At 40.5% G+C, this 20,414-nt stretch overlaps 1 protein-coding gene across 3 annotated transcripts in view; it reads left to right on the top strand.

Annotated features, from left to right (window-relative positions):
• Positions 1-20,414, top strand: part of CAPZB (capping actin protein of muscle Z-line subunit beta) — a 70,313-nt gene that overhangs the window by 40,378 nt on the left and 9,521 nt on the right. For all 3 annotated transcript variants that reach the window (XM_042794888.1, XM_032986605.2, XM_042794886.1), the window contains 3 exons: positions 3,097-3,210; positions 16,270-16,411; positions 16,933-17,049. In XM_042794888.1, the coding sequence (XP_042650822.1) occupies positions 3,097-3,210; positions 16,270-16,411; positions 16,933-17,049 (373 nt within the window). The remainder of the gene's footprint in view (positions 1-3,096; positions 3,211-16,269; positions 16,412-16,932; positions 17,050-20,414) is intronic.

Here is a 20,414-nt window from a genome sequence, read left to right as displayed (position 1 = left end):
TAATTAGGGCATGGGGTAGCCTTTTCTTTCAGGTTAGTTCCATTCTTGTCTCTGAAATTTGCTCAATCTCTTTCTTTCTGAGGAGATATTTTAAATAGTAACAAGGCAACAGGAAGGCTTGTTTTTTAAATCACTTCAAAATTCTCAGGAGTTATTAAGTAATGGAGTTTCAGAAAAGCTATTTCATTTGCTTATATAGGAGAGGCATAATGTATTAATTGCTGACATTAAAGAATGCTATTCTCTGAGGCTTTTAATTCAAGTGTTCTGGATTGAAGTGATTCTTCCTTCTGGAATTGATAGGTCTCAGCTCTGTTTTGTGAAGTAAATTCTTTCCTTCAGCACAAAGCAAAAGCCTTTGAAAACCAAGCAATACTAACATGTGCATGTGTTAATCCTGTTCTGTGCCTGTGTTCAGACACTGTTATTCATACCTCATAAAATCTGAAGTTGTTACTTGGGAAGTGGCTCTTACACTAATTTAATCAATTAGGCCAAAATCTAGGAGGAGTTTAGTGTGCTTTTAAAAGCTTTTGATATTTCCACAAAGATTTTTCAGAACCACATGCTTGATTAGAAGTTTTAAGAAATACTATTCCCTGCCTGTGACATGCTACATCCCCAATTACTGCACACTTCGAACTAAACACCAGTTTTCTTCTTATTGGAGAGGTTGCTAATTGCATTTCTTTTAATTCTAATCCAAGAATTTCAGAGCATTCTCTGGACAACAGAGGCTCATGCTACTTCTGCAGGAAAGGTGGAGCTACGTAGTCAGACTTTCTTACTGGGAACCAAGTTTTATAGGGTTTTTTTGAGTGGCTTTACAATTTGACTGGGAATTAGCTTTGAAAAAAAAAGCTGCTGCAGGATGTTTGGCTGTTCAAGTGATAACTTCACCAATTTCATGGGACAGCATTCAGGGAAATGAATATCCTAATGCTTAGCCCATCACCTTACTCCTTGCTCAGACAGAATTGATCTGATCCATGTTCAACATGGAGAAAAACAGAAGGTAGATTTTTGGAGACACTCTTGGATCTCCATAAATAAGTAATTTTCAGTTTTTTCATATTATTGCACTGCTGCTTGTGGGAGGAGCCTTTTGTGCGCAGAGGCTTGCAGTCACTTCTGTGAGTGCCCCTGTATTAACAAAGGTTTGTGGAAGATCTCAAACAGCCGTGGAATCCACATTGTGAAAGCAGAGCTTTTATTATTTTTTTTTTTAAATACAAGACTTCAAGGTCCTTGACTTTGTCCATATATTTCCACTCTTAAGTATGTTTGATCACTCTATTAAATGGAATCCTTATGGGGAATTTGGTACAAACAACACTGAAACCTGTTAGCTGAAACAAAAACCATTCTCTTTTAGGGAAATTAGAGGTCTGACTTTTGAAATTTAAGTGCTTGTCTGTCTGTCTTTAGCCTCTGTTTAAGTTTTTAAATGTGTTGAGTACTCTTCCACAAAAAGAAAAAAATTTGGGGTTGTGTTACGAGGGTTGGTTTTTTTTTTTTAGGTGAAGTTGGTGCTGACTCCAACTTTAATGTGTTGAAAATACAACAATCTGCTAGCTAGAAGAATCTATGTTGCTAGGCTTCCCTTAAATCCCATTCCTGCAGCCTGCAAAAGACATCTAATGTTTATAATTAAACTATCTTGACTGTGGCTTCTGCATGGGTTCTCTGCTCACCGATCCTCATACAGGATGAAGCACAGTGTTCTGAATTTACAGAAGACACTAGAATTTTTTTTGGAATCTGCCTTTTAAAATATGGTAGAGAAAGTGCATGCTAGTGAACGCTGCTGCTAAGGCAGCAGCACACTTCTGCATTGCCTGGCGTATGAACCCTGGCTTTGCTTTTCATGACAGCAAGGTCAGTGTTCTGCCTGAACTCCTCTGGTGTCATTTGGGTTTGTGTGTACTGCCTGATGGGTGTAGGTGTGCCATTTGGGAATCCCACAGATAGCACCAGTGGCGATTTGTGTGCGAATCTTTCTCCAGACTTCAGAGTTGCTCAGCAGAGGAGCCCTACTGTAGCTGTCGACTTTTCTTCAAAGCAACTGAGTTTTAAGCAACTGTTTTAAAATGAGAACCACCACCTGAAAAACATTGCTCTGGGTGGATGTGACATAATGATTTAGCTTTTCCTGGTGTCTCACCTTTTGATTCAGATGTGGTAGTTTTGTGAGAGCGCAAAGCCAGAGCAAAGCAGAGCCTGTTCTTTGTGCTTTGCATTAAACAGATGTCAAAACTTGATGCCTTTCGGAGAAATGAATAACAAATGGCTACTGAGGAAAAAGCCCCTATGTATGGACTGCATTAAGACCTAGTCTTAGTAGGCTGGAGTATTTTGAAAAGTGAGTAGGTAAAGAGTGGAGGTACTTTGCTTTTAGTGATATATGTAGGTTGGTTATTCACAGGGGAAATGAAAAGGAGAATGCAGGTTTACAGAATGGGGTATATAAAAGTCTCAAGCAGATGGGCAAAGGGTTCCATTAATCTTTTAATACCAAATCTTTCATTAAGAGCACAAAATGTCTTCCACACCTGCAGAAATCGTAGTAAAACCTTCAGTTTTACAAACCCTGTTAAATTCTTCAAACTGTTCAAATGTTTTTGTAATGTTATACTAAAAGTAGAGTTTATTTCAAAGCAAAATAGTGGAGGAGAATTTGGATCTTAATTGTAGACAGCAGTGTTTGGCTCAGATACTCTCAGATCCCAAATAAACTGCACAATCTATTTGCATTTGCGTGAAAATAATTTTAAATATCTAAAGTGCAACAGCTGAGGTCTCATTTTTTAATATTTAAGAAGGAACAGATTCAAGCCCAAGCACGATTACTTATATGGTAGAAACCTGATGATGAGGCATGATCCCCAGGTACACTGTAAACTTTGAGGAGTCAGTGTCCCCTTTCTGTCAGTGTCTGGAATGGCTGCTGAGGGTGCAATTCTTACAGACAGCTCTCGGTACCTTTTGTTTTTCTGCAAGTTCTGCATCTGTGGATCAGGTCAGACCCACCAATCTCAAACCTTTCAGAGTTTGTCTCGGTTGTCTAACTGTCTGTTTTCCTCGTCTCTTTGGCAGATCACCATGGAGTAACAAATACGATCCCCCCCTGGAAGACGGTGCCATGCCATCTGCTCGCCTGCGCAAGCTGGAGGTGGAAGCCAACAATGCCTTTGACCAGTACAGAGACTTGTATGTCAGTTCTACCGTACAGAGCCCTCTGCTTTCTTTGTTTCCTTCAGCAGGCATGCAATGCACACAATGAGCCTAAAATGTGGTCACTAGCTGCCTCTGGGAGTGGTATAGCAGAGGAAGAAGGGTAGGCAGCCGCTGATCCGCTGTTGGGAAGCGTATCCGCTGTGATTTCATGATACGAAAACGTGATCAAATGTGTCAGCTGATGCTAAGGGCAGATGCTGAGGTGCTTTCCTGCCTCCCTTCCCGCTTTAACAGATTAATGGCATCTTTGTCCTGAAATGACCTGTGTTCTCTTTGATCTTGACTACGTTCAGTGTTAAACCATCTGCTTTTTCCGTTCCCTCAAGACTGTGCTCTCTCAAAACACCTCTATATGTAGCAGCAACTTTCACATCTTCGAGTAAGATGACAGGCAGCACTACTGAAATGCAGCAGTTGTGTGGGGATTAATGTACTTCTGCTGCAAAGGCCATTCTCTGGTGCTTGGTTTAGGCCCTGTCTTGGTGGAGGTGTAAAGCAAAGGAATTTGTAAGCATGTGTAAGATAAATGTGGATTAGGGTGAGATTTGTCAGTTCAACAATTTTTCTACAAGGTGGGACTACACTGGTCTTTCATTGCAATCGCGTCCAAGGTCTCGAGATGGGATCAGTTTTTGCTGTTGTCTTTATAGATTGTGTTCTCCTAAGCAGTGATGGGATGGAGATGGTAATGCTGAATCTAAAAAGCAAGGGTGTGTTGCAAAACAAACCCGAACCACTGCTTTATCCCATAATGGAATGCTTTCTTACTGGTGATGCCTAATAACCGTGAAAAAGGTGAACAAAGTTCATTGCTTCTTCACATTGCCTGAAAATGGACATGAATCATGTCCATTGTCACCATGTGCCACTGCACTATTACAGTGCTAACAAAAGCAGGTTAAAAGGTACTTTTCTTGGTAGATTTTTCATTTTAATATGTGGCTTAATGTAAATGTAGCCTGTCCAAATGTGTAATCTTCACACTTTAACTACAGGTATCAAATTTTTACTTCCTTTCATGCATTTTTACAGATATCCAACTTCTCTTGTAAGTAACAGTTGTTATTGGTGTCTGAACTTACTGGAAGAAAGGAATTTTGCGTAGGCAGCAGAGAGGTTTGCAGTTACAGACCAGGACCAATAGGATTTTTAATACACTAAGATGAAAATGAGTAGGTTTATGGAGCCAAAGTTGTCTTTTTAAATCCCTCTGATCTGTGACCATGAAGTCACAGCTGGATACAATAACTTCTTCAAAAAGGTTTCATTTGCTGGAAGGAAAGCACAGTATAGGATACTCTGACTTAGGTGAATCTGCTGAACCTGGTTCAGCATGTGGTACAACAGTAGCTTTAATATATCGTATGGGAGTAAAAGGCAAGATTGTATCAAATTTCATCTTTCAGTTTGTCAGTCCATGTTTTATAGGCGAGACATTGTTAGAGGGGATACGGGAGGGATTTCTCACAAAGACTTCATTCTCGTGTCATCAGCCAGAAATGACGGAGGCATTATGACTCGCGGTGGAGTCAGACTAGATAAGTCCATCTGTCAGCAGAGTACGCTTTATGATCTCAAAACTGTGTCAGAAAAAGAGAAGGGTGGCTTTCGTTTTGCTGAGTGGTGTGAAAATTGTGGCATTTTCAGAAAGAATTTGCAAAGTTAGGGAAACAACTAGACCATTTGAAGGGTTCCTCATGCTTGAAATTGGAAATGATTTGTACTTTACCTACAACAGAGATTTGGACAGAAACATGCTTTTGTTTTACTAGTTGGACTCTGCAGTTTCCTTAATAAGACAATTGGATTTTCTATTTTGACAGCAGAAGCTTAATTTTTACTTGAGAGATTGGAGGGGGAGGGGGGGGAAATGAGGTGAGGGTAACAAGTGCCAGCTTTTCTCACTGCTGCTTGCTGGTCTCGCCAACATATCAGGTTGGGAATGACTGTAACAATTACGCGCATAACAGCTGCTGAAGCCATGTGGGAGTCTGAAGTGTGGGGAAGGTTGTAGTTGGGAACAAGATGGCAATTGCAGTGATGTAATTTCCATGGTCTGCTAGAGCTGGAAGCTAATACTGCATACCCACTGTAAAGCCAGAAGTAGGTCTGAGCCATGTGATGTCGATTAAAGGTGGCACTGGCCTTGTGGTTGAGCAGCTTGCAGCGCTGGGAAAGGGGCGCACGATCCATCGGTTCCGGGACAAAGTTAGCAGCGTTGGTTCAAGTTCCAGAGCCAGTGACAACAGAGGTTCTTCCAGCATTGTGAAATATTTCAGGTTTATTTGAAAGCGTTGAATGTATTAATCAAAAAAGTAGTGTGCTGGCAGTCTTCAGAACTGTATCTTTTGTGGAAATTATCCTTTCTGTTATATGGGAAGATTTATACCAGCTCCACCTTCCAGTAATAGTGTTCATTTTGTAGGCAGTATGCAAAAAAACTTTCTTGAGTTGCCCTGCAGAGACTTTCATTGTCTCTGTTCACTCTGATGGGGTTGTCTGTCCAAACAGACCATTCATAGGCAACACCAAGCTAATTGATGCTTCACGTTATAAGCTCTTTCTTTAAAACTCACAAGTTTAAATGCAGTGGCTCTTGCACTGTTAAGACTTTTGGCTTGCATTGCAATTAAAGAGGATGAAAATGATGCTGAGAGAGAAGCCTCAGATCTGACACAGGCTCTTGTGCAGCAGCCCCTTAAGAGGCTGTTCTGTCCCACTCTCTATGGGGTAGAGAAGGTTTTTGAACTACACCTCTAACCACAGCTATGCTGTGTTTTATGGTAAAGAGGTAACAGTTAATACAGAAATAATCTTATGTAAGCAGTCATTCACAGAGAACACCGGGCCCCAGTGTGCTTGAATTTCCTGGGCTGTTAGACATTTTATTTCTGTAATGAGGGTTTCTGCTACATTTTTTTTTTCAAAGCAATTTGTGGCTTTGTTTCCAGCCTTGCTGGGCTAAACTGCTGGATCTTGTGCTTGCAGTCATCTAGCCAGTATGGACTGCCTGTCGCAGAAAGACATTGTGTATCTTAATACTTTGTAAGCACTTGTCTCTGAGGTGTGGCTCTGCATGGTGCTCACTTCACTTCCCAGCTTTAAAATACATCTTACACTGGTCATTGCAGCAGCAGGGAGTGGAAGAGGATGATGTTTCCTTTCTAGAGAAAGATAAGTACTTTTGAGAACATGTGCCATTCCCACTCTGCTTTCAGCATATGGTCCAAGCTTCCTCTGAATTATTTCCCATTTTACCTTTATGCACAGTAAATGATAATATCTCACTGAGTTCATCTCGGGCGTCTCCTAAGACTTCAGATAGTTTCAGTTTTTCCTTGTGTCAGTCCCATTTGGCCCACATACCATTCCTTTTTAGATTTCTGTTTTAATCAGGTGTGGTAAGTATCCACCTACATTTGATGAGTCATTGGCATCTATTTGCCATTTCCCAAGGGGTTGGCACCTGCTAGTGTGGGTGTTTTGAGGGAAGCAGCTTGTTATGCATTTGTTAACAATTTGTGTGAAATAAGCTGTTCAGATTTGCTCACCGGTGACTAGTCTTAAGTTTTAGTTTTGTCCCCGAAAGCTTATTGGCCAGCACACTGAGTAACTGTAGTGTGAAAATAAGTTTGGAGAAGTCTTGTAGTATCACACGGACTTGTTTCAAATCATGAAAGCTTGAGAACAACTTGGTTGAATCTTCAGTGGCTCCCAACCAATGCTGAGTTGTTCCCTCTAAGTGTTTTAACTCCAGCTACCTTTAGGTATCTCTAGAGTTGCCCACCTTTAATTTCTGGAGGCATGTTCGTGTCTCTTTGGGTCAAAGAGGAATCATACTAGGTTTTAATTCCTTCTCTATTATATATGTTAGACAACAAGCATATTTCTTGGTTATCTGTTTTACCAAAATGCATGTCACTTTCCCAAAAAACAACTGTTTAATTTTGATCTCCTGCTGCCAGGTTTAACTCAGACACTGCCTGAAGCTAATGCCCTGGTATGTTTTTGTTCAGTAGGTTATTATTCCCAGATGGAAGTCTAATATCTTACACCATTCAGTTAGAGCCTTGGCTCTCCACTTCCAATATTGTGAAGATAATTTCTTCAAACACATGGTTGTAATTTATTGCCCTTTGCTTGACGTGTGTGTGCGATTGATTGAAATCAAAGCATAATGAGGACCAGGGCATCTGGTTAAATCTATCTATTTTAGATTCTGTGTTCCGTTGTTTTGGGTTGGAGATAATCAGTGCTTTAATTAAGTAATCTAATCGTTCTTTGTTGTCTGGAAGAAATAATTTCTGAAGTGATTAAATAGACCTCCCTGGGGAAGGATGCTGCTGATCTGAATATTTCTACAAACAAGATGAGTTTTGGCAACTTTGTACTGGTTTATTAAGATGACATACATTTAGAAAACTATTCCTCCTTTGTTTTTTGGGTTAAATTGGATTTACTGGTGCTTTTGATTTTTAATAGGTTTAAAACAAAATATATTAAAATTGTTCATCTTAATCATTCTGCTCCTGAAAATGTTTTTATTGATTAAGGATTTCAGTTCCCTCAACAGGATAAGCAATGAAGCCTTTTGAACTTCTTCTCTGTGTTTTGATGTTGATCCATTTTCAATTTGTTATATTACAGCTCTGGACAAGGAATTTGGTAGAAGCGGAAGAAGGTCTAGGAGAGGATTGACCTCTAAAATGTCTTCATTCTGTGTAATCCTTTTATTATTGAATTTTGGATTAGAACCCAGACCAAAATGGAGCTAGTCACTCAAATTTTTGATGGTGTTAGCAGTGCTAAGGATGGCACTGCTGCCAACCAAGCATTTGCAGTACTTTTTGCAGCACAGATAGTGCCTAAACTGAACATCCATCACTCTTTTTCTTTTCAGCGCAAGGACAAAAGGTTCCACTCACTTCCTGGATGCACGTGCTTTCAGGAATATGTAGATTCAGGAGCCTGTTGCTAGAGAGCTTGAAGGGGCTGCTGGTCAGGTACAGTAGCGCAGTCCAGGTGAAAGACAAGCTTACCCTTTAATTTTTAGAGTGCTCAGGGCTGACTTTTTTTTTTTTTTATTAGTGTGTTTAATCTCATTGAACAGCCTTGATTTGCTGAACTTCTGGGGTGTCTCATTTTGACTCTGTGGCTCATTGCTGTTGAACTCTCCGCCATCGTCTCTACTACCAAGTATGTTCAAATGTCCTGCAAGCTGCGGGATAGCTTTCCCCTTTTTAACTGTTTTTACCTTTTTTTCTTAGTTTATTTTAGATTGTGTGCCTGAACCACCTCCAGTGCTAGTCTTGGTCCACTTGTCTTGATAAGGAAAAATGGCAAACCTCTGTTATTGCTGCCCTTAGACTTTAGCTCTTTCAGAGTGCTGCTGTAGTTTGTCATCTAATTTCTCCTTCCCTGCCTTTGTACATCCCTTTACCTGGTCTGACAGACCATGAGATCCTCCGCGTGGAGTTCATTCCTCTCCAGTTTTGAAAATACCTTGCACTTGTAGCAAGCTTTCTAGTGCTTGCTGTATTTTTCTGTTTGACCAGATTTGATTGATTTTGTGCATGGAACAGCGCTGATTCCATCGAGTAAATAAAAGGAGAGCACCAGATGGAAGAGGCATAATTAGTGTTTTTGGTTTTAGCACAGCCTGCCAGTGCTCATGCCCGTAGGTGTGCATGGGGCAGCAGTCGCTGAGCTTCGATTCCTGCAGCCTGCAGTGCAACTTTCAACTCACAAAGTGATTAGGCAGCTGTGAGCTCTTTATATAAGCGTTCTGTCTGTGTTTAGATGTAAACCTAGTTTGCCTAAACTAAAAACCCATGGGAAGCTTTGAAGTGACTTTATTGCCATTAGCTCACTGTTCCTCATTAATGGTTACTAGCCCTTTGTGATGGCTTTCTCTTGGGCATGATAGTTACTGCGGTTTTCACAGCAAGGGCCCTGCAGATTGAATCCAGATGCATTTGTTATGCATCCCAGCACTAAGGAAACCTGACTTTCCATCTCACTGCTGGCTAGGGTTTTGCACAATAGGGTGTGACATCAGGATTATGTCATCTGTGAGATTCTTGCCTCCGGGTTAGACTGATAAGTACAAGATGAAGTCTCATAAGACAGACCCAAACTGCGAAGATGCTTGCTGCTTTAATGTTTGTGTGCTTTTAAAATTACAACCATGATGTTTTCCCAAGGAAATTGTTTAGATGTAAGAGTAAACAGAGCAGTGTCAGGGTCCCTTCTTTAACTTGCCCATGGGCAGCTCAAAACTCAAAACAGAATCAGTATTGAAGTTGCTGATATAGATTACACATATTAAAGCAAATTTAGAAGAGGGGAAAACATTAAGCGTACTGTCGTGCTGTGAAAACTAAATTAGTTGCTTTTAATCTGTTTTTTTTTTTTTTTTTTTCTTTGGGTGCTTCAGTTTGGAGCAGCTCTGTACAGACTACATTCTTATCTTCTGAATCTGAGATTTTCAGCGGAGGAGGAGTTTTTCCCTTGGGTTCCCACGGTTCTATGTGATTACATAAAATCTGAACACTGGAGAGGGAAAGCTTGTATTAAGAGGTCAGCAGTGATGCAGCACTATCCTCAAACACCGTTCTCTGAAGGCTTTAAATCCCTAGTAAGAAATTACTTACATGCTTTCAAAAATGGAGTGAGACTAAATTTTAACATCACAATTTATTATGATCTGGAATTTTAGAACTGATTAATAATGCATGCCCATGCTTGCAGAAATTTACCCCGTGCTCTCACAAATGCACAGTATTGTAATGATGGAAAATTGAAGACAGAGTAACTTTACAAATAATACCCATCTTGTAGCATATCTGATATATGCCTGTTTGCAGAAAAAATTACGTCACATGAAATCTGTAGTCTGTGCAGACTTTGGCAAACTTAATACATGACACAGAAGATTTCTGCTGCTGTCTTTCCCTTCCTACCCATATTTGAATTATAGCTGGCAGAGTCTAAAACGTGTCAGACTGTTGGTGGATGAAGCAGTGGGCTGTCTCTGCAGAACACGCTGGTCCAACGGATGGGTACGGGTGAAAGATTTGTAAGCAGGCAGCGCTTCCTGGCAGTTAATGAACCGGGTATGCGTTTGGACATGTTACAAAGTGACCCATTGTCTTGCTTATTAGGTGGCTAATGGAACTGTTTCCAGGTGACTTCTCAAAAGGGATTTGGTCATTAGTTTCCCTCTGCCAAGAGCAAATGGATGGTGAGGAAAATGTAAGCAATACATGCTGGTTTGGGGTTTTTTGTGGGTCTTTTTTGTTTTGGTTTTGTTTTTTAATAATGAAAGGTACTAGAAAGCACAAAATGGGAGATTTTTAGCCTTCAGGTCCCATTGTTTGGATAGCGTTTTCCTTCCTTGCAGAGTTCTTGCGCTTCACAACTCTGCTTCGCAGTTTGAGTCATCCCGCCGTGGTCCAGATGTGTGCTTTTAAGTACAACTGGCATTGAAGTTACACATACCTAACTAGATTGGTATGTTTGCTCGAGGGATTTTTGCACCTGTGTATGCTGGAAAGAATTTCTGTAAAATACCTGTACAAAGTCCACAAGCATACTTTGGGCTGTGTTCATAAACTGTGGTGAAAAACAGCTGGTCTGTATACACAAACATTTTACCTTCTTAATTTTAAGTATTTAGGTGACATTCTGAAGGTCTTACAGTTGCACTCCTGGGGCCAAAGAAGGAGGGAGAGAGAGGAACTGTAAATGATCTGTGTTCATGCCAGTGGCAGAAGTGTTACATCCTGGTTAGTTCTGGGTACCAACTTGTCCTTTTTATTAAAGAACAAGCTTGTGAGCCTCATTACTGGAAAGCTGGATGGAGGGCACAGGCAACAAAATTAGTGATAACACTGATCTCTTGATGTTGTCATCAGTACTTTTTTTTCCCCCCCTCACTTGAGCTATGAGATTGCAGATGATTGGAATGAAACCCTTAGCAGTGTTAGGGGTTTGGTGGAGGGTGTGTTGCTGAAACTTGCCACTTCCTTCCTATTTCTGTTGCTATTTATGTGCTAGTTTGAAATGGCAGGGTGCTGCAGGCCTAGGGGAAGGACTCGGTGAAAACTATGCCAAGTCACTTGCCATTACAATCATCTGTTTTAAAAATAGTTGAAATGTCTGCTTCCTCACCTAGTCTTTTCGGTAATGTTTTTGGGTTGCTGTTAGACACTAGCTTCTTAGAGCGTGACTTTAGTCATTGTCACTCTTGTAAAAGCGTTTCTAGCTGAATGCTCAATATTTTCCTTTGGGGTGGGTTTTTTTTAAATGACAGGGTTCTTTGGAAGTCTGGTCTAAATAGATGGAGACATTCCCCTTTCTGTGCTGAACTTCTACAGCTGGAAGAAATAGCTATGCAACCTTTAGGGAAAGAAAAGAAAATATATTTCGCTGCTTTAAATGAGCCAGTTTGAAACACTGTGCAACTCTGGAAGGCTTGCGTAGCCAGTCTGAGGTTCCAGGTATTGGTACTTTGGCATCAGGGTTTTGTGGCTTAGTGCTGTGAGAGCCATAAGCCAGAGACACTGGGTGGTTTTTTTTGTCTCTGGCTCTCAGTTACTTACTGGAAAATACACAAGTGTCTTTATGGATGAGTGATTTGGTTCTGAAGTGTAATTGAAAGTCATAGCTTGTTTTTATTGCTGTGTGGTGGAAACTCATTTTCTCAGTATAGGGTCCAGCATTCATTTGCAAGCCTTGTGAGAAGGAGAATGCTATCAGGAAAGTTACGGTGCCTTTTCTGATCTGTCCTTTAGTGGTAAGACAAAGTGATTAATCTGTCCTCCTTTCTTGAAGTCTATTCTGGAAGCTGGGGGATTTCCTACCCTATCACATCCCTCTTGAAGTCATGGCTTTGTTCTGGCCACAGTCTCTATTTCATGGATACAGCTCGAGTTCCTTAAACAAGTTTCCATCCTGTGTCTCCACCCGCTTAAACTTCAAACACTTCATAAAGCCTTGGATCACTCTTAGCTTAAATATTTTCTTTTATTCTTGCATTTGTAAAGTAGGTCAGTCTTAAGTGTGACATTTTTTGTATAAAGCAGCTTTTTCCAGGAGTTCTGTGGTTGAAGAGTAACGGATATAAAACCCAAGTGTTTGATCATGACATTAAAATTATAATTGATTTTGAGTGAAATTCTATTCTGGATTTTGTAAAAAGAATGAATGATTACGTTAGGCCTTATGCTTTTCAGTCACCTTCCTCAACAACTTTATAAAAGGCGATTTTACCAGAGATAGAAGAACATTGGCTGCCCTCAGAGAAGACAAGAATATAATTTGGACTAGATGATCTTTTAAGGTCCCTTCCAACCCAACCCATTCTGTGATATCATTTGGCAGTGTTTTGGTTGTTAATAAGGGGACATGACAACCATAAGACTATATTTTTTTCGTTGTTCTGTAACAAACTTTTGTCTATAGGTAACCCCAGAGTACATCCTGGAGAGATCTGTGTCCTTAAGTGGAAGAGGAGTGATTGCTTTGCTTTGAACTGCTGTCCTTTGACAATGGTTTATCCTTTGAGGATGTTTCTGAGGTACCCCAATACGAATTGGAGCTTTATTCCTACTTCAGACCTCTTGCACATCTCGAAAACATCTGCTGATTGCTTTGTGCTGGGCCTTGGATGCTTTGGGAGGGGACTCGAGCTTTGTGTGACAGGATAATATACCACGAGCAGGGGTATTCAGAACAGGTGATCAAAGAAATCCGTCTTAAATCCAGGAGCTATGTAGTGCTTTCAGAGTGTTCTGCTGCAACTATTGCATGTCACTTTGATAGGTCTGTGCTCTTCTGCTTTGCCCATCCATTTCTTTAACAGAGAAGGTACCAGCTTATGCCTTCCAGGAACCCTTTCCAAGCTGGTTCCCTCTCCTGCTTGGATTTTAATAAGTGCTACTTTCAAATCTGTGATGAAGGGGTTTCTTGGAGGTAGTCCAGCCTTCTTGCAGCAAATCCAAGTTCATGAATGTAGATTTAAATTCCTACCAATCCGTCTGTCATCCAGCTTTCTATTATGTACCAGCCAATTACCCTGTAGCACTTCTTTATTTTTCTTGAAGAAAACAGGTTTCAAGGAATGTTCCCTTCTACAAACATAACCTTCCTGGGTTAAATAGTCTTTAGAAATCCCACTTCAGTACATTTTAGTTGCTACATGAGGAAAGGTGAAATCTAACGTAGTGATCAATGATATATATTTTCTCCCCATGAAGGAGGAGTGAATTTTTGAAGTGATTATATATTGCTGAAGCACAGAGGAGGCTTTGGCTAATATCTATCCCGTCGTGCCTTGGATTCATAACTGTTCAATCGCTGGCATTGTTGTTTGAGTCTCAAGATACTGGATCTGGCTATGGCAAAGCGACTTTATTGAAATAGCATGTTGGTATTTAAAACAATATTAATACTATATTTGATTCATTAAATATACAAAGGCAAGTTAAAGCGTTTCCATGTGTGCACTGTTAGTTCTGGCGGGAGGTTCTTCAGATGGTTTTATGTGGTTTCAGACAACATTTTAGCACATTCTTAAAATACCCACAAAAGCCTTTATGTAAAATCTCATAAAGGTGAACCACATAAAAATTATTTTTTTCCTGTTTCATGTCATTAGGATCAAAGTACAGTAGGTAAGAATAAATTTCCAAAAACCTTGTTTCGGTCCCTCTCTTAATTAATGTTTCATGCTCATAGCAAGCTCATAAAGTGGGTAATAGGGAAACTGTCTGTACACATTGTAATATTCTCAGTGGCTGCCAGTTCATTTTGAGTGAATTCACTTATTCTATATAGGAATATTTTTTTAAGCAGACTTGGGCTGGAAATGGACAATAGCTTCTGCTCTCTGGCCTTTGATTCATGCTGCCCTTCTGTGAAAGGAAGGGTCACTTAGACTGGAACTGAGGTTCACTGAGGGACTGAAATTCCCATTAACTGCATTCACAAATGGATTTTGGTTAATTCCCCCGGGGATATAAAAAGGGTGTTGGTTGGTTTGTTAGGTTTAAATTGCCTGTGCTGGAAGTCTGGCTTTAGCGTGCCTGTGGAGCAAAGGGCTTTCCTTTTTTAACGGTGTACTATCAGTGGTTTGACAAATGTCACAAGACAGTGCTGTGTGTGTCAGTTACTTAAATGCCCATACTAAGCTTGGTGATGAGTACCAGTAGTCACTCATTAAAAATAAAATCATGTGATGAATTAATACGAAGCCGTATACCCCTCTTGGGGTCAGCACTGTTTTTGATACAGGCTTGGATGCATGCAGTTAAAAAGAATTAGGGCTCTTTGGTGGCTCTGCCTTCTTGAAACAACATACTGGACTGATCTGTAAGTGCAGAGAATATGTTGAAAATTACCTGTGTTATTTGTATTAACTTCCCAATATCTTTTCTTCTGACTTGTAGAAAGGATGGCTTTAGTGTTCTTGAATCTACAATACTTGAAGCTAATACATGAAGTCCAAAATGCACAGTAAATCAAATCTGAAGTGCCATTAACAACTGTTAGGCTTGTGTTTAGAAAGGAGGGGAGAATGAAGGTGGGAGTGTTCAACAAGTTTTTCATGTTGGCGACGAGTGGTGCTTTCCTTTCTTGCAGAAGAGGAGAAACATGCAGTCACTTGCAGATCTGTGTGATCGTCTCACTCATGACAGTAAGAGGCAGGAACATAGGTTTAATCTGCATGACTCTCTCCTAGTTTAGCTGCTGGGAACTGTCAGTCATAGCAACTCCTTGTGTCTTCGGATGATGAGCTTTTGCTTTCCTTCAGACAGTGGATCCTCAGGTGTTTTGTCTGCTTTATGTATGTACTTGCAGAACAGCAGTAGGTGCTCAGAAGAGAGTAGAAATGTCTGACTGCTAAAATGTCTTGTCACTGATCTTCTGGCTCAGCTGAAGCTGCCTCCCCTCCTTTTCTCAGTTCTTCATGGGAGATGGTGATGCTGCACAGCATGAGTTCATTGCTGAGATCGAAGTTGTGTGCCATGAAAGAGTATTCCCTTTTGCTCGATTCACCTTATGGCTGTTTGGTAACTTGAGAATGGAAACAGTTGGTAAAATGCTGTGGGTTACAGTTTTGGTTTTCTAGGAGCCAAAATTGGCTCTGGTGCACCTTTGTTCCTACAGTGTTGAGTTGCTTATCATTATTTTAAGGTGCGTCTTCCGTCTGGCACATAAGGAGCCTAGCACTAGCGTTACAAAGCAGGAGTGGGGTTCTGCAGATGTCATTGCTTTGTTAGTTTTCTAAGAGTGTACCTTTTGCTACCAGAAACCTGAGATTTAGGTAGTCTTACTTTCCATTGTACACCATATCTGAAGCCAGAATAATACATAAACCTCAACAGCATCCCTTCGTTTTGAAGAACCTTGGTTTCAGTTCAGCTCTATTTGCAATAAATCAATAAGTCAGCTTCACACAAACTTTTGAGACGGCAGCATAAAGCTACTTACTTGATCCCTTTTGTCTTAATTAGCAGACTTTGTTGTAAAGAACTTCCAGATTTTCCCAATAGTGAGAGAAAAGGAGAGGGAATATAAAAAAAAAAAAAAAAAAAAAAATCAAAAACAAACCCAAACCAACCAACCAAAAAAAAAAACCAACACAAAACCAAAAAACAACTGCAAAATAAAGCCTTACTCTTGGCCTACTTTGTAGCTTGTGCTTTTACCAGCTGTTATAGTTAATTGGAATCAGAGGAATTGTTTGCTCAAGTACTGTAGAAATCTGTAGCTAGTTCTGTTTCTCACTAGACTTTTATTCTCCTTTAGAGAAATGTACAGTTTTTTGTAATTAAAGTCTCTGTATTATAAAATGATTTAAACTGCTGTGTTTCTAGGTATATAACTAGTGAGACTGTGCTGTCTTAAAAGAAGAAAGAAATCTTTACTGGGATAGAGAGATTCTGCTTATTTAAGATTATTATTGATATCTGACGCTGGCTTGGATCCTGCTTACTTTTAACATGCCTATTGGATTGCGTCCTGCAGGTATTTTGAAGGTGGAGTCTCCTCTGTCTACCTCTGGGATCTGGATCATGGTTTTGCCGGGGTGATCCTCATTAAGAAAGCTGGAGATGGATCAAAGAAGATTAAGGGATGCTGGGATTCCATCCACGTGGTGGAGGTTCAGGTACAGCCTCTGGGGCAGCTGATATACCTAAGTGAAAACAAAACCCGGTTAATTCCAGACAATTAACGAGCACAGGTGTTCCACTGAACAATGCAATATTGTGTTAGGGGCTGTAAACTTCTTTCCCCTGTTAATTTTTGAAAATTCCCTGAAGCCATTTGGATAGAGATAAGTCAGGGCTGTAATCAAAAAGAATCCCAGAAGAATTGAAACTATGCTACTTTCTGTGCATGTGATCCTGAGATTATTTTTTTAACATAAAGGTCTACAGATAAATATCACTAATTAGGTAATAAAAACAAGGTAATAGGAGGTTAAATTGCTCTAACTAGATTTGCTTTAGAAAATTAAGGGAATGTGCACATTTATAATTGTTTTTAAGAAACAGACTGTGCTATGAGAGTGAAGTTATGCGTATCTGTCCTGTTGCTTGTGGGGTCTTCCAGGCCAGCCACCGTTTAGTTTTTGCAGGGATTTTAACCTTTTGTCTCTATCCCTTTTAATTATCCTCCCACTTCTAGGAGAAATCCAGTGGTCGTACTGCTCATTACAAGCTGACCTCCACAGTGATGCTGTGGCTGCAGACTAATAAAACTGGTTCTGGTACCATGAACCTTGGAGGGAGCCTTACCAGACAGGTATGTCTGTATATTGGCACGAGTGTACGCTGCAGACCAAGGCATGCCTTTTCGTATTTATATACCCAGTATCCCCAGTCAGGCACAGAAAGTTGTTTTTTGTGAGGTGTTGTATAAACATCTATTCTCCTGCTGCATGTGCAGTCCAGCGAAACAGTTAATGCATAAGTGTGTAATTACCAGGAAGTCCCTTGAACTTTGCTTGATGGATATAAAACATTCAGTAGGAATTTAGACTTGCTTTTAAATCTTAGTTTGTCTTTTGGTATTAATAAATTTTTATATTTCTATATGTGTTACCCGGACAGATATTTTTATCTGTAAGATTTGCCCACTTTCTTACTGTAAGATTTGAATAGGATTATAAAAATACAAGATGACTTCTTCTGTTATTTCTCTCTTTTAAAAGGCAGATAGGCCAGTGAATGAACCTGTATTTTGCATTGACTATAGGATTCTTCTGTTCTTAAGGACATTGGTTATCTTTTAGTATCCTTCTTTAGTATTTTTCTCCTGCAGTACTAGGATGCTGATTTTAAAAAATCTCTTTAAAAAACCCCAAACCAACCTCTTCTAAACATTTGGGGGTTTCGTGCCAGTGTTAATTTCTTTGACTTTCTCTTGAGAGAGCAGTTTTCCTCAAGGAAGGTGCCAGACTGACTGTTCAGGCGATGCTGCTGTCTTAGTCTCTGACAGGCAGGATCTGCTGGACCTGACTTCACTGGGTGAAGGTGCTTCTGCCCCAGGCACCTGCCAAAGGTTGCTGTCTCCCTGCTTCATGCTGCGGATGAATTGCGGTTGCTCTAAAGAGCTGGACTGTGGAAATCAGTGACTCGAGCAGAGTAATAAACTCTGAAGGACAGGAGGCATATTGTGTGGTCATGAGTGACTAGAGAGATTGGCAGTAGCTAAAACTCCTTTATGAGACTTCCCAGGGCAGACTGTTGCTTTCGATACAAAGGACAATGCAGACTCTGTTAAACTCTTCATGGCTTTGTACAGGTTTGAGCCAGGTGAAGGAAAGAAGGATCTGTGATTGCAGAGAATATCTGAAATTGTGTTAGCATTGCAGTCGCAGAAGCTTGCCCTAGACCTTAGGTGATTTTTCTTTCCACGTCGTTGACTTACAGAAGAAGCTGATGGAAAAGTGTGTGGGGAGGAAAGGCATCTGGAGACAGTTTTGAGCGTTGCTTACTCTTAAAATGTTTGCAGTAATTACACCCGAGTTATGGTGACCCGGACAAATATTTAATCACAGGCCTTCCTAATACTTTAAATCATAGCTGTGAAGTGGAGGCCAAGGGCTTGACTCTGGCTGTGGCCTTATGGTGCGCGAGAGCTGTGCCAAGGAAAACAAGAGTCTGTTGAGAAGGGGTGTCCTCAGTACACCTTGGCCTGAACTGCTAGGCCTTGTTTAGTTTGACTTTCACTCTCTAAGCTTTAGTGGGGAGATTCATGCTTCTGTCATCATTTTAACAGCAGATCATTTAATTCATATGTGATGCATTAAAGCAGGGGCCTGTTTCCAATGTAAGTAACCATAAAAAAGCCACTGGGGTAATGATGCACTGCTTCTGCACAAACAATGGAAACTCGAGTTTCAGAATTTAGCTTTGGGCCGGAGATTTTCTGTTTGCAGATGCCATAGTAGGCTTAATGGGACAGGCTTCGTCAGAATCCACAGCAGAAAACTTAAATCTTCATGCAGCCTTGAGGTATGCTATGTGAGGAGGAGCTGTTTGTCCAGAGCCGTTTATTTAGCTGTAGCAGGACTGAACTCCTGAGTGCAAGGCTTTTACTTTGCTGTAAATCCAGTTTGCCACATCACCTAAGGACAGCCGGTTTTATTTTTACTTTTTGGTAGGCTTTTTATACAGTCTGCAACAAACTTCGGCACCAGAAGTAGGTTGTAGCTATCTCTTGAATGATATGTTGCAGTCTTACCTCGATGCTATCAGTAATCTGATGTCCTAACCATAATTTGCAAATAATTTTGTCCATGGTGAACAGTTTTGGTCAACTCAACATTTGAGCTACTTGACCACCTTTGATCCTAAAATGTGAAGAGCAGATGTCCTTGTGTTTCAGTGGAAGCTTTTGAAGTGTTCACAAGCTTTGTAATATCCTGGCTTACAAACTGATGGCAGAGAGAACCTTTCAGTGCTTTGAAAGGGAAGTCTGTTGAGAGCCATTACTTTGAAACCAGCTTCGCCTCGTAGCTGCAAACCGGGTATTTTTTGAGTGATGACTGGAATGATTAACTTGGTGGCCGGGAGCAGGCGCAAAGGAACAGCTAATGTAATGCCTCCGAATTCACCCCCTCTGGCAGCAACCGAGAGCTGGGCATGTCTCGCACTGAAATGCTATGGGGAGCATTTGCAACTTCATGTGGAAACACTTGCTCAGTAATTCCCCTTCCTAATGTCTGCAGATTACGCTCGGTGCACGTAATCAAGCAATCCTGTTTGTTCTTCTGTGAATGGACAATGTGGTAGAGCTGGAACTTGGATCTAGAAGTAAGAGTCTAGAAATAGCTGTTCTCTGCTGTCATTTCCCGTTGGTGAAATATTGTTGCCCTGCATCAGACACAAATATGGGGTTTTCTGTTGCCTTTGTCAAGACTGTGTGGAAAAACTTGCCTTCGCATTTCTCGAGTCTCCCCAGACTCTTGTTACTACAGGGCTCCCACTTAGGCTATTCCTTAATGTTTCACTGAGTTTCTAAGAATTAATTTTTTCTCTCTCTCTCCAAGACACCGTGTATTTGAGTGTTCTTGCACTTGGCTTGGGGCCACGTGATGTTACACTCTGGGTAGATACTACTTAGAGGTCATGTCCCTAGCCTATGTCTACTTTAGTGTCACATGCTGAGAATTGACACATCTCTTCTGATTCATTGAATTACCTCTTTCAGTGGTTTTCCCAATGCAGTTTTTCACGGGAGTTGTCTCTGCCTTAGTTTATAAGGGGAAAGCAACTGTACAAGCATTTCACATTTGTAAGTGGACAGAATAAGGAAAGAGAGGGAGAGACATGGTAGACAGAGGAGTCAGCCTGTTTTAAGAAGTTGAAAACCTCCTTTGTGTAACTTTTAATTTACTTCACCTGGTGGTTTTCAGAGTGAGAAGGTCAGGATTTTGCTTTACCGCTTCAGTTCTGAAAGTTTCTTTTAAAGAGCTGGAGTTACAGACAAATTGAAATAAAATGTCACACGATGTGTTTTGAACGGAGTTTTGGATTTTGGTTTTGTTTAAAATGTAGCGTGTCAGATTGTGTCCTGATTCAATAGAGAAACATGTGCATATACACACACAAGTATAAAACACAAGTGTATGTATTGTGATATATATCACTTTACATACTTTA

The sequence above is a fragment of the Tyto alba genome, unplaced genomic scaffold, assembly GCF_018691265.1.
Source record: "Tyto alba isolate M040663 unplaced genomic scaffold, T.alba_DEE_v4.0 Super-Scaffold_20000042, whole genome shotgun sequence".
Taxonomy (NCBI): Eukaryota; Metazoa; Chordata; class Aves; order Strigiformes; family Tytonidae; genus Tyto; species Tyto alba.
The sequence above is the reverse complement of the archived record's forward strand: the minus strand, read 5'-3'. Positions and strand labels throughout refer to the sequence as shown.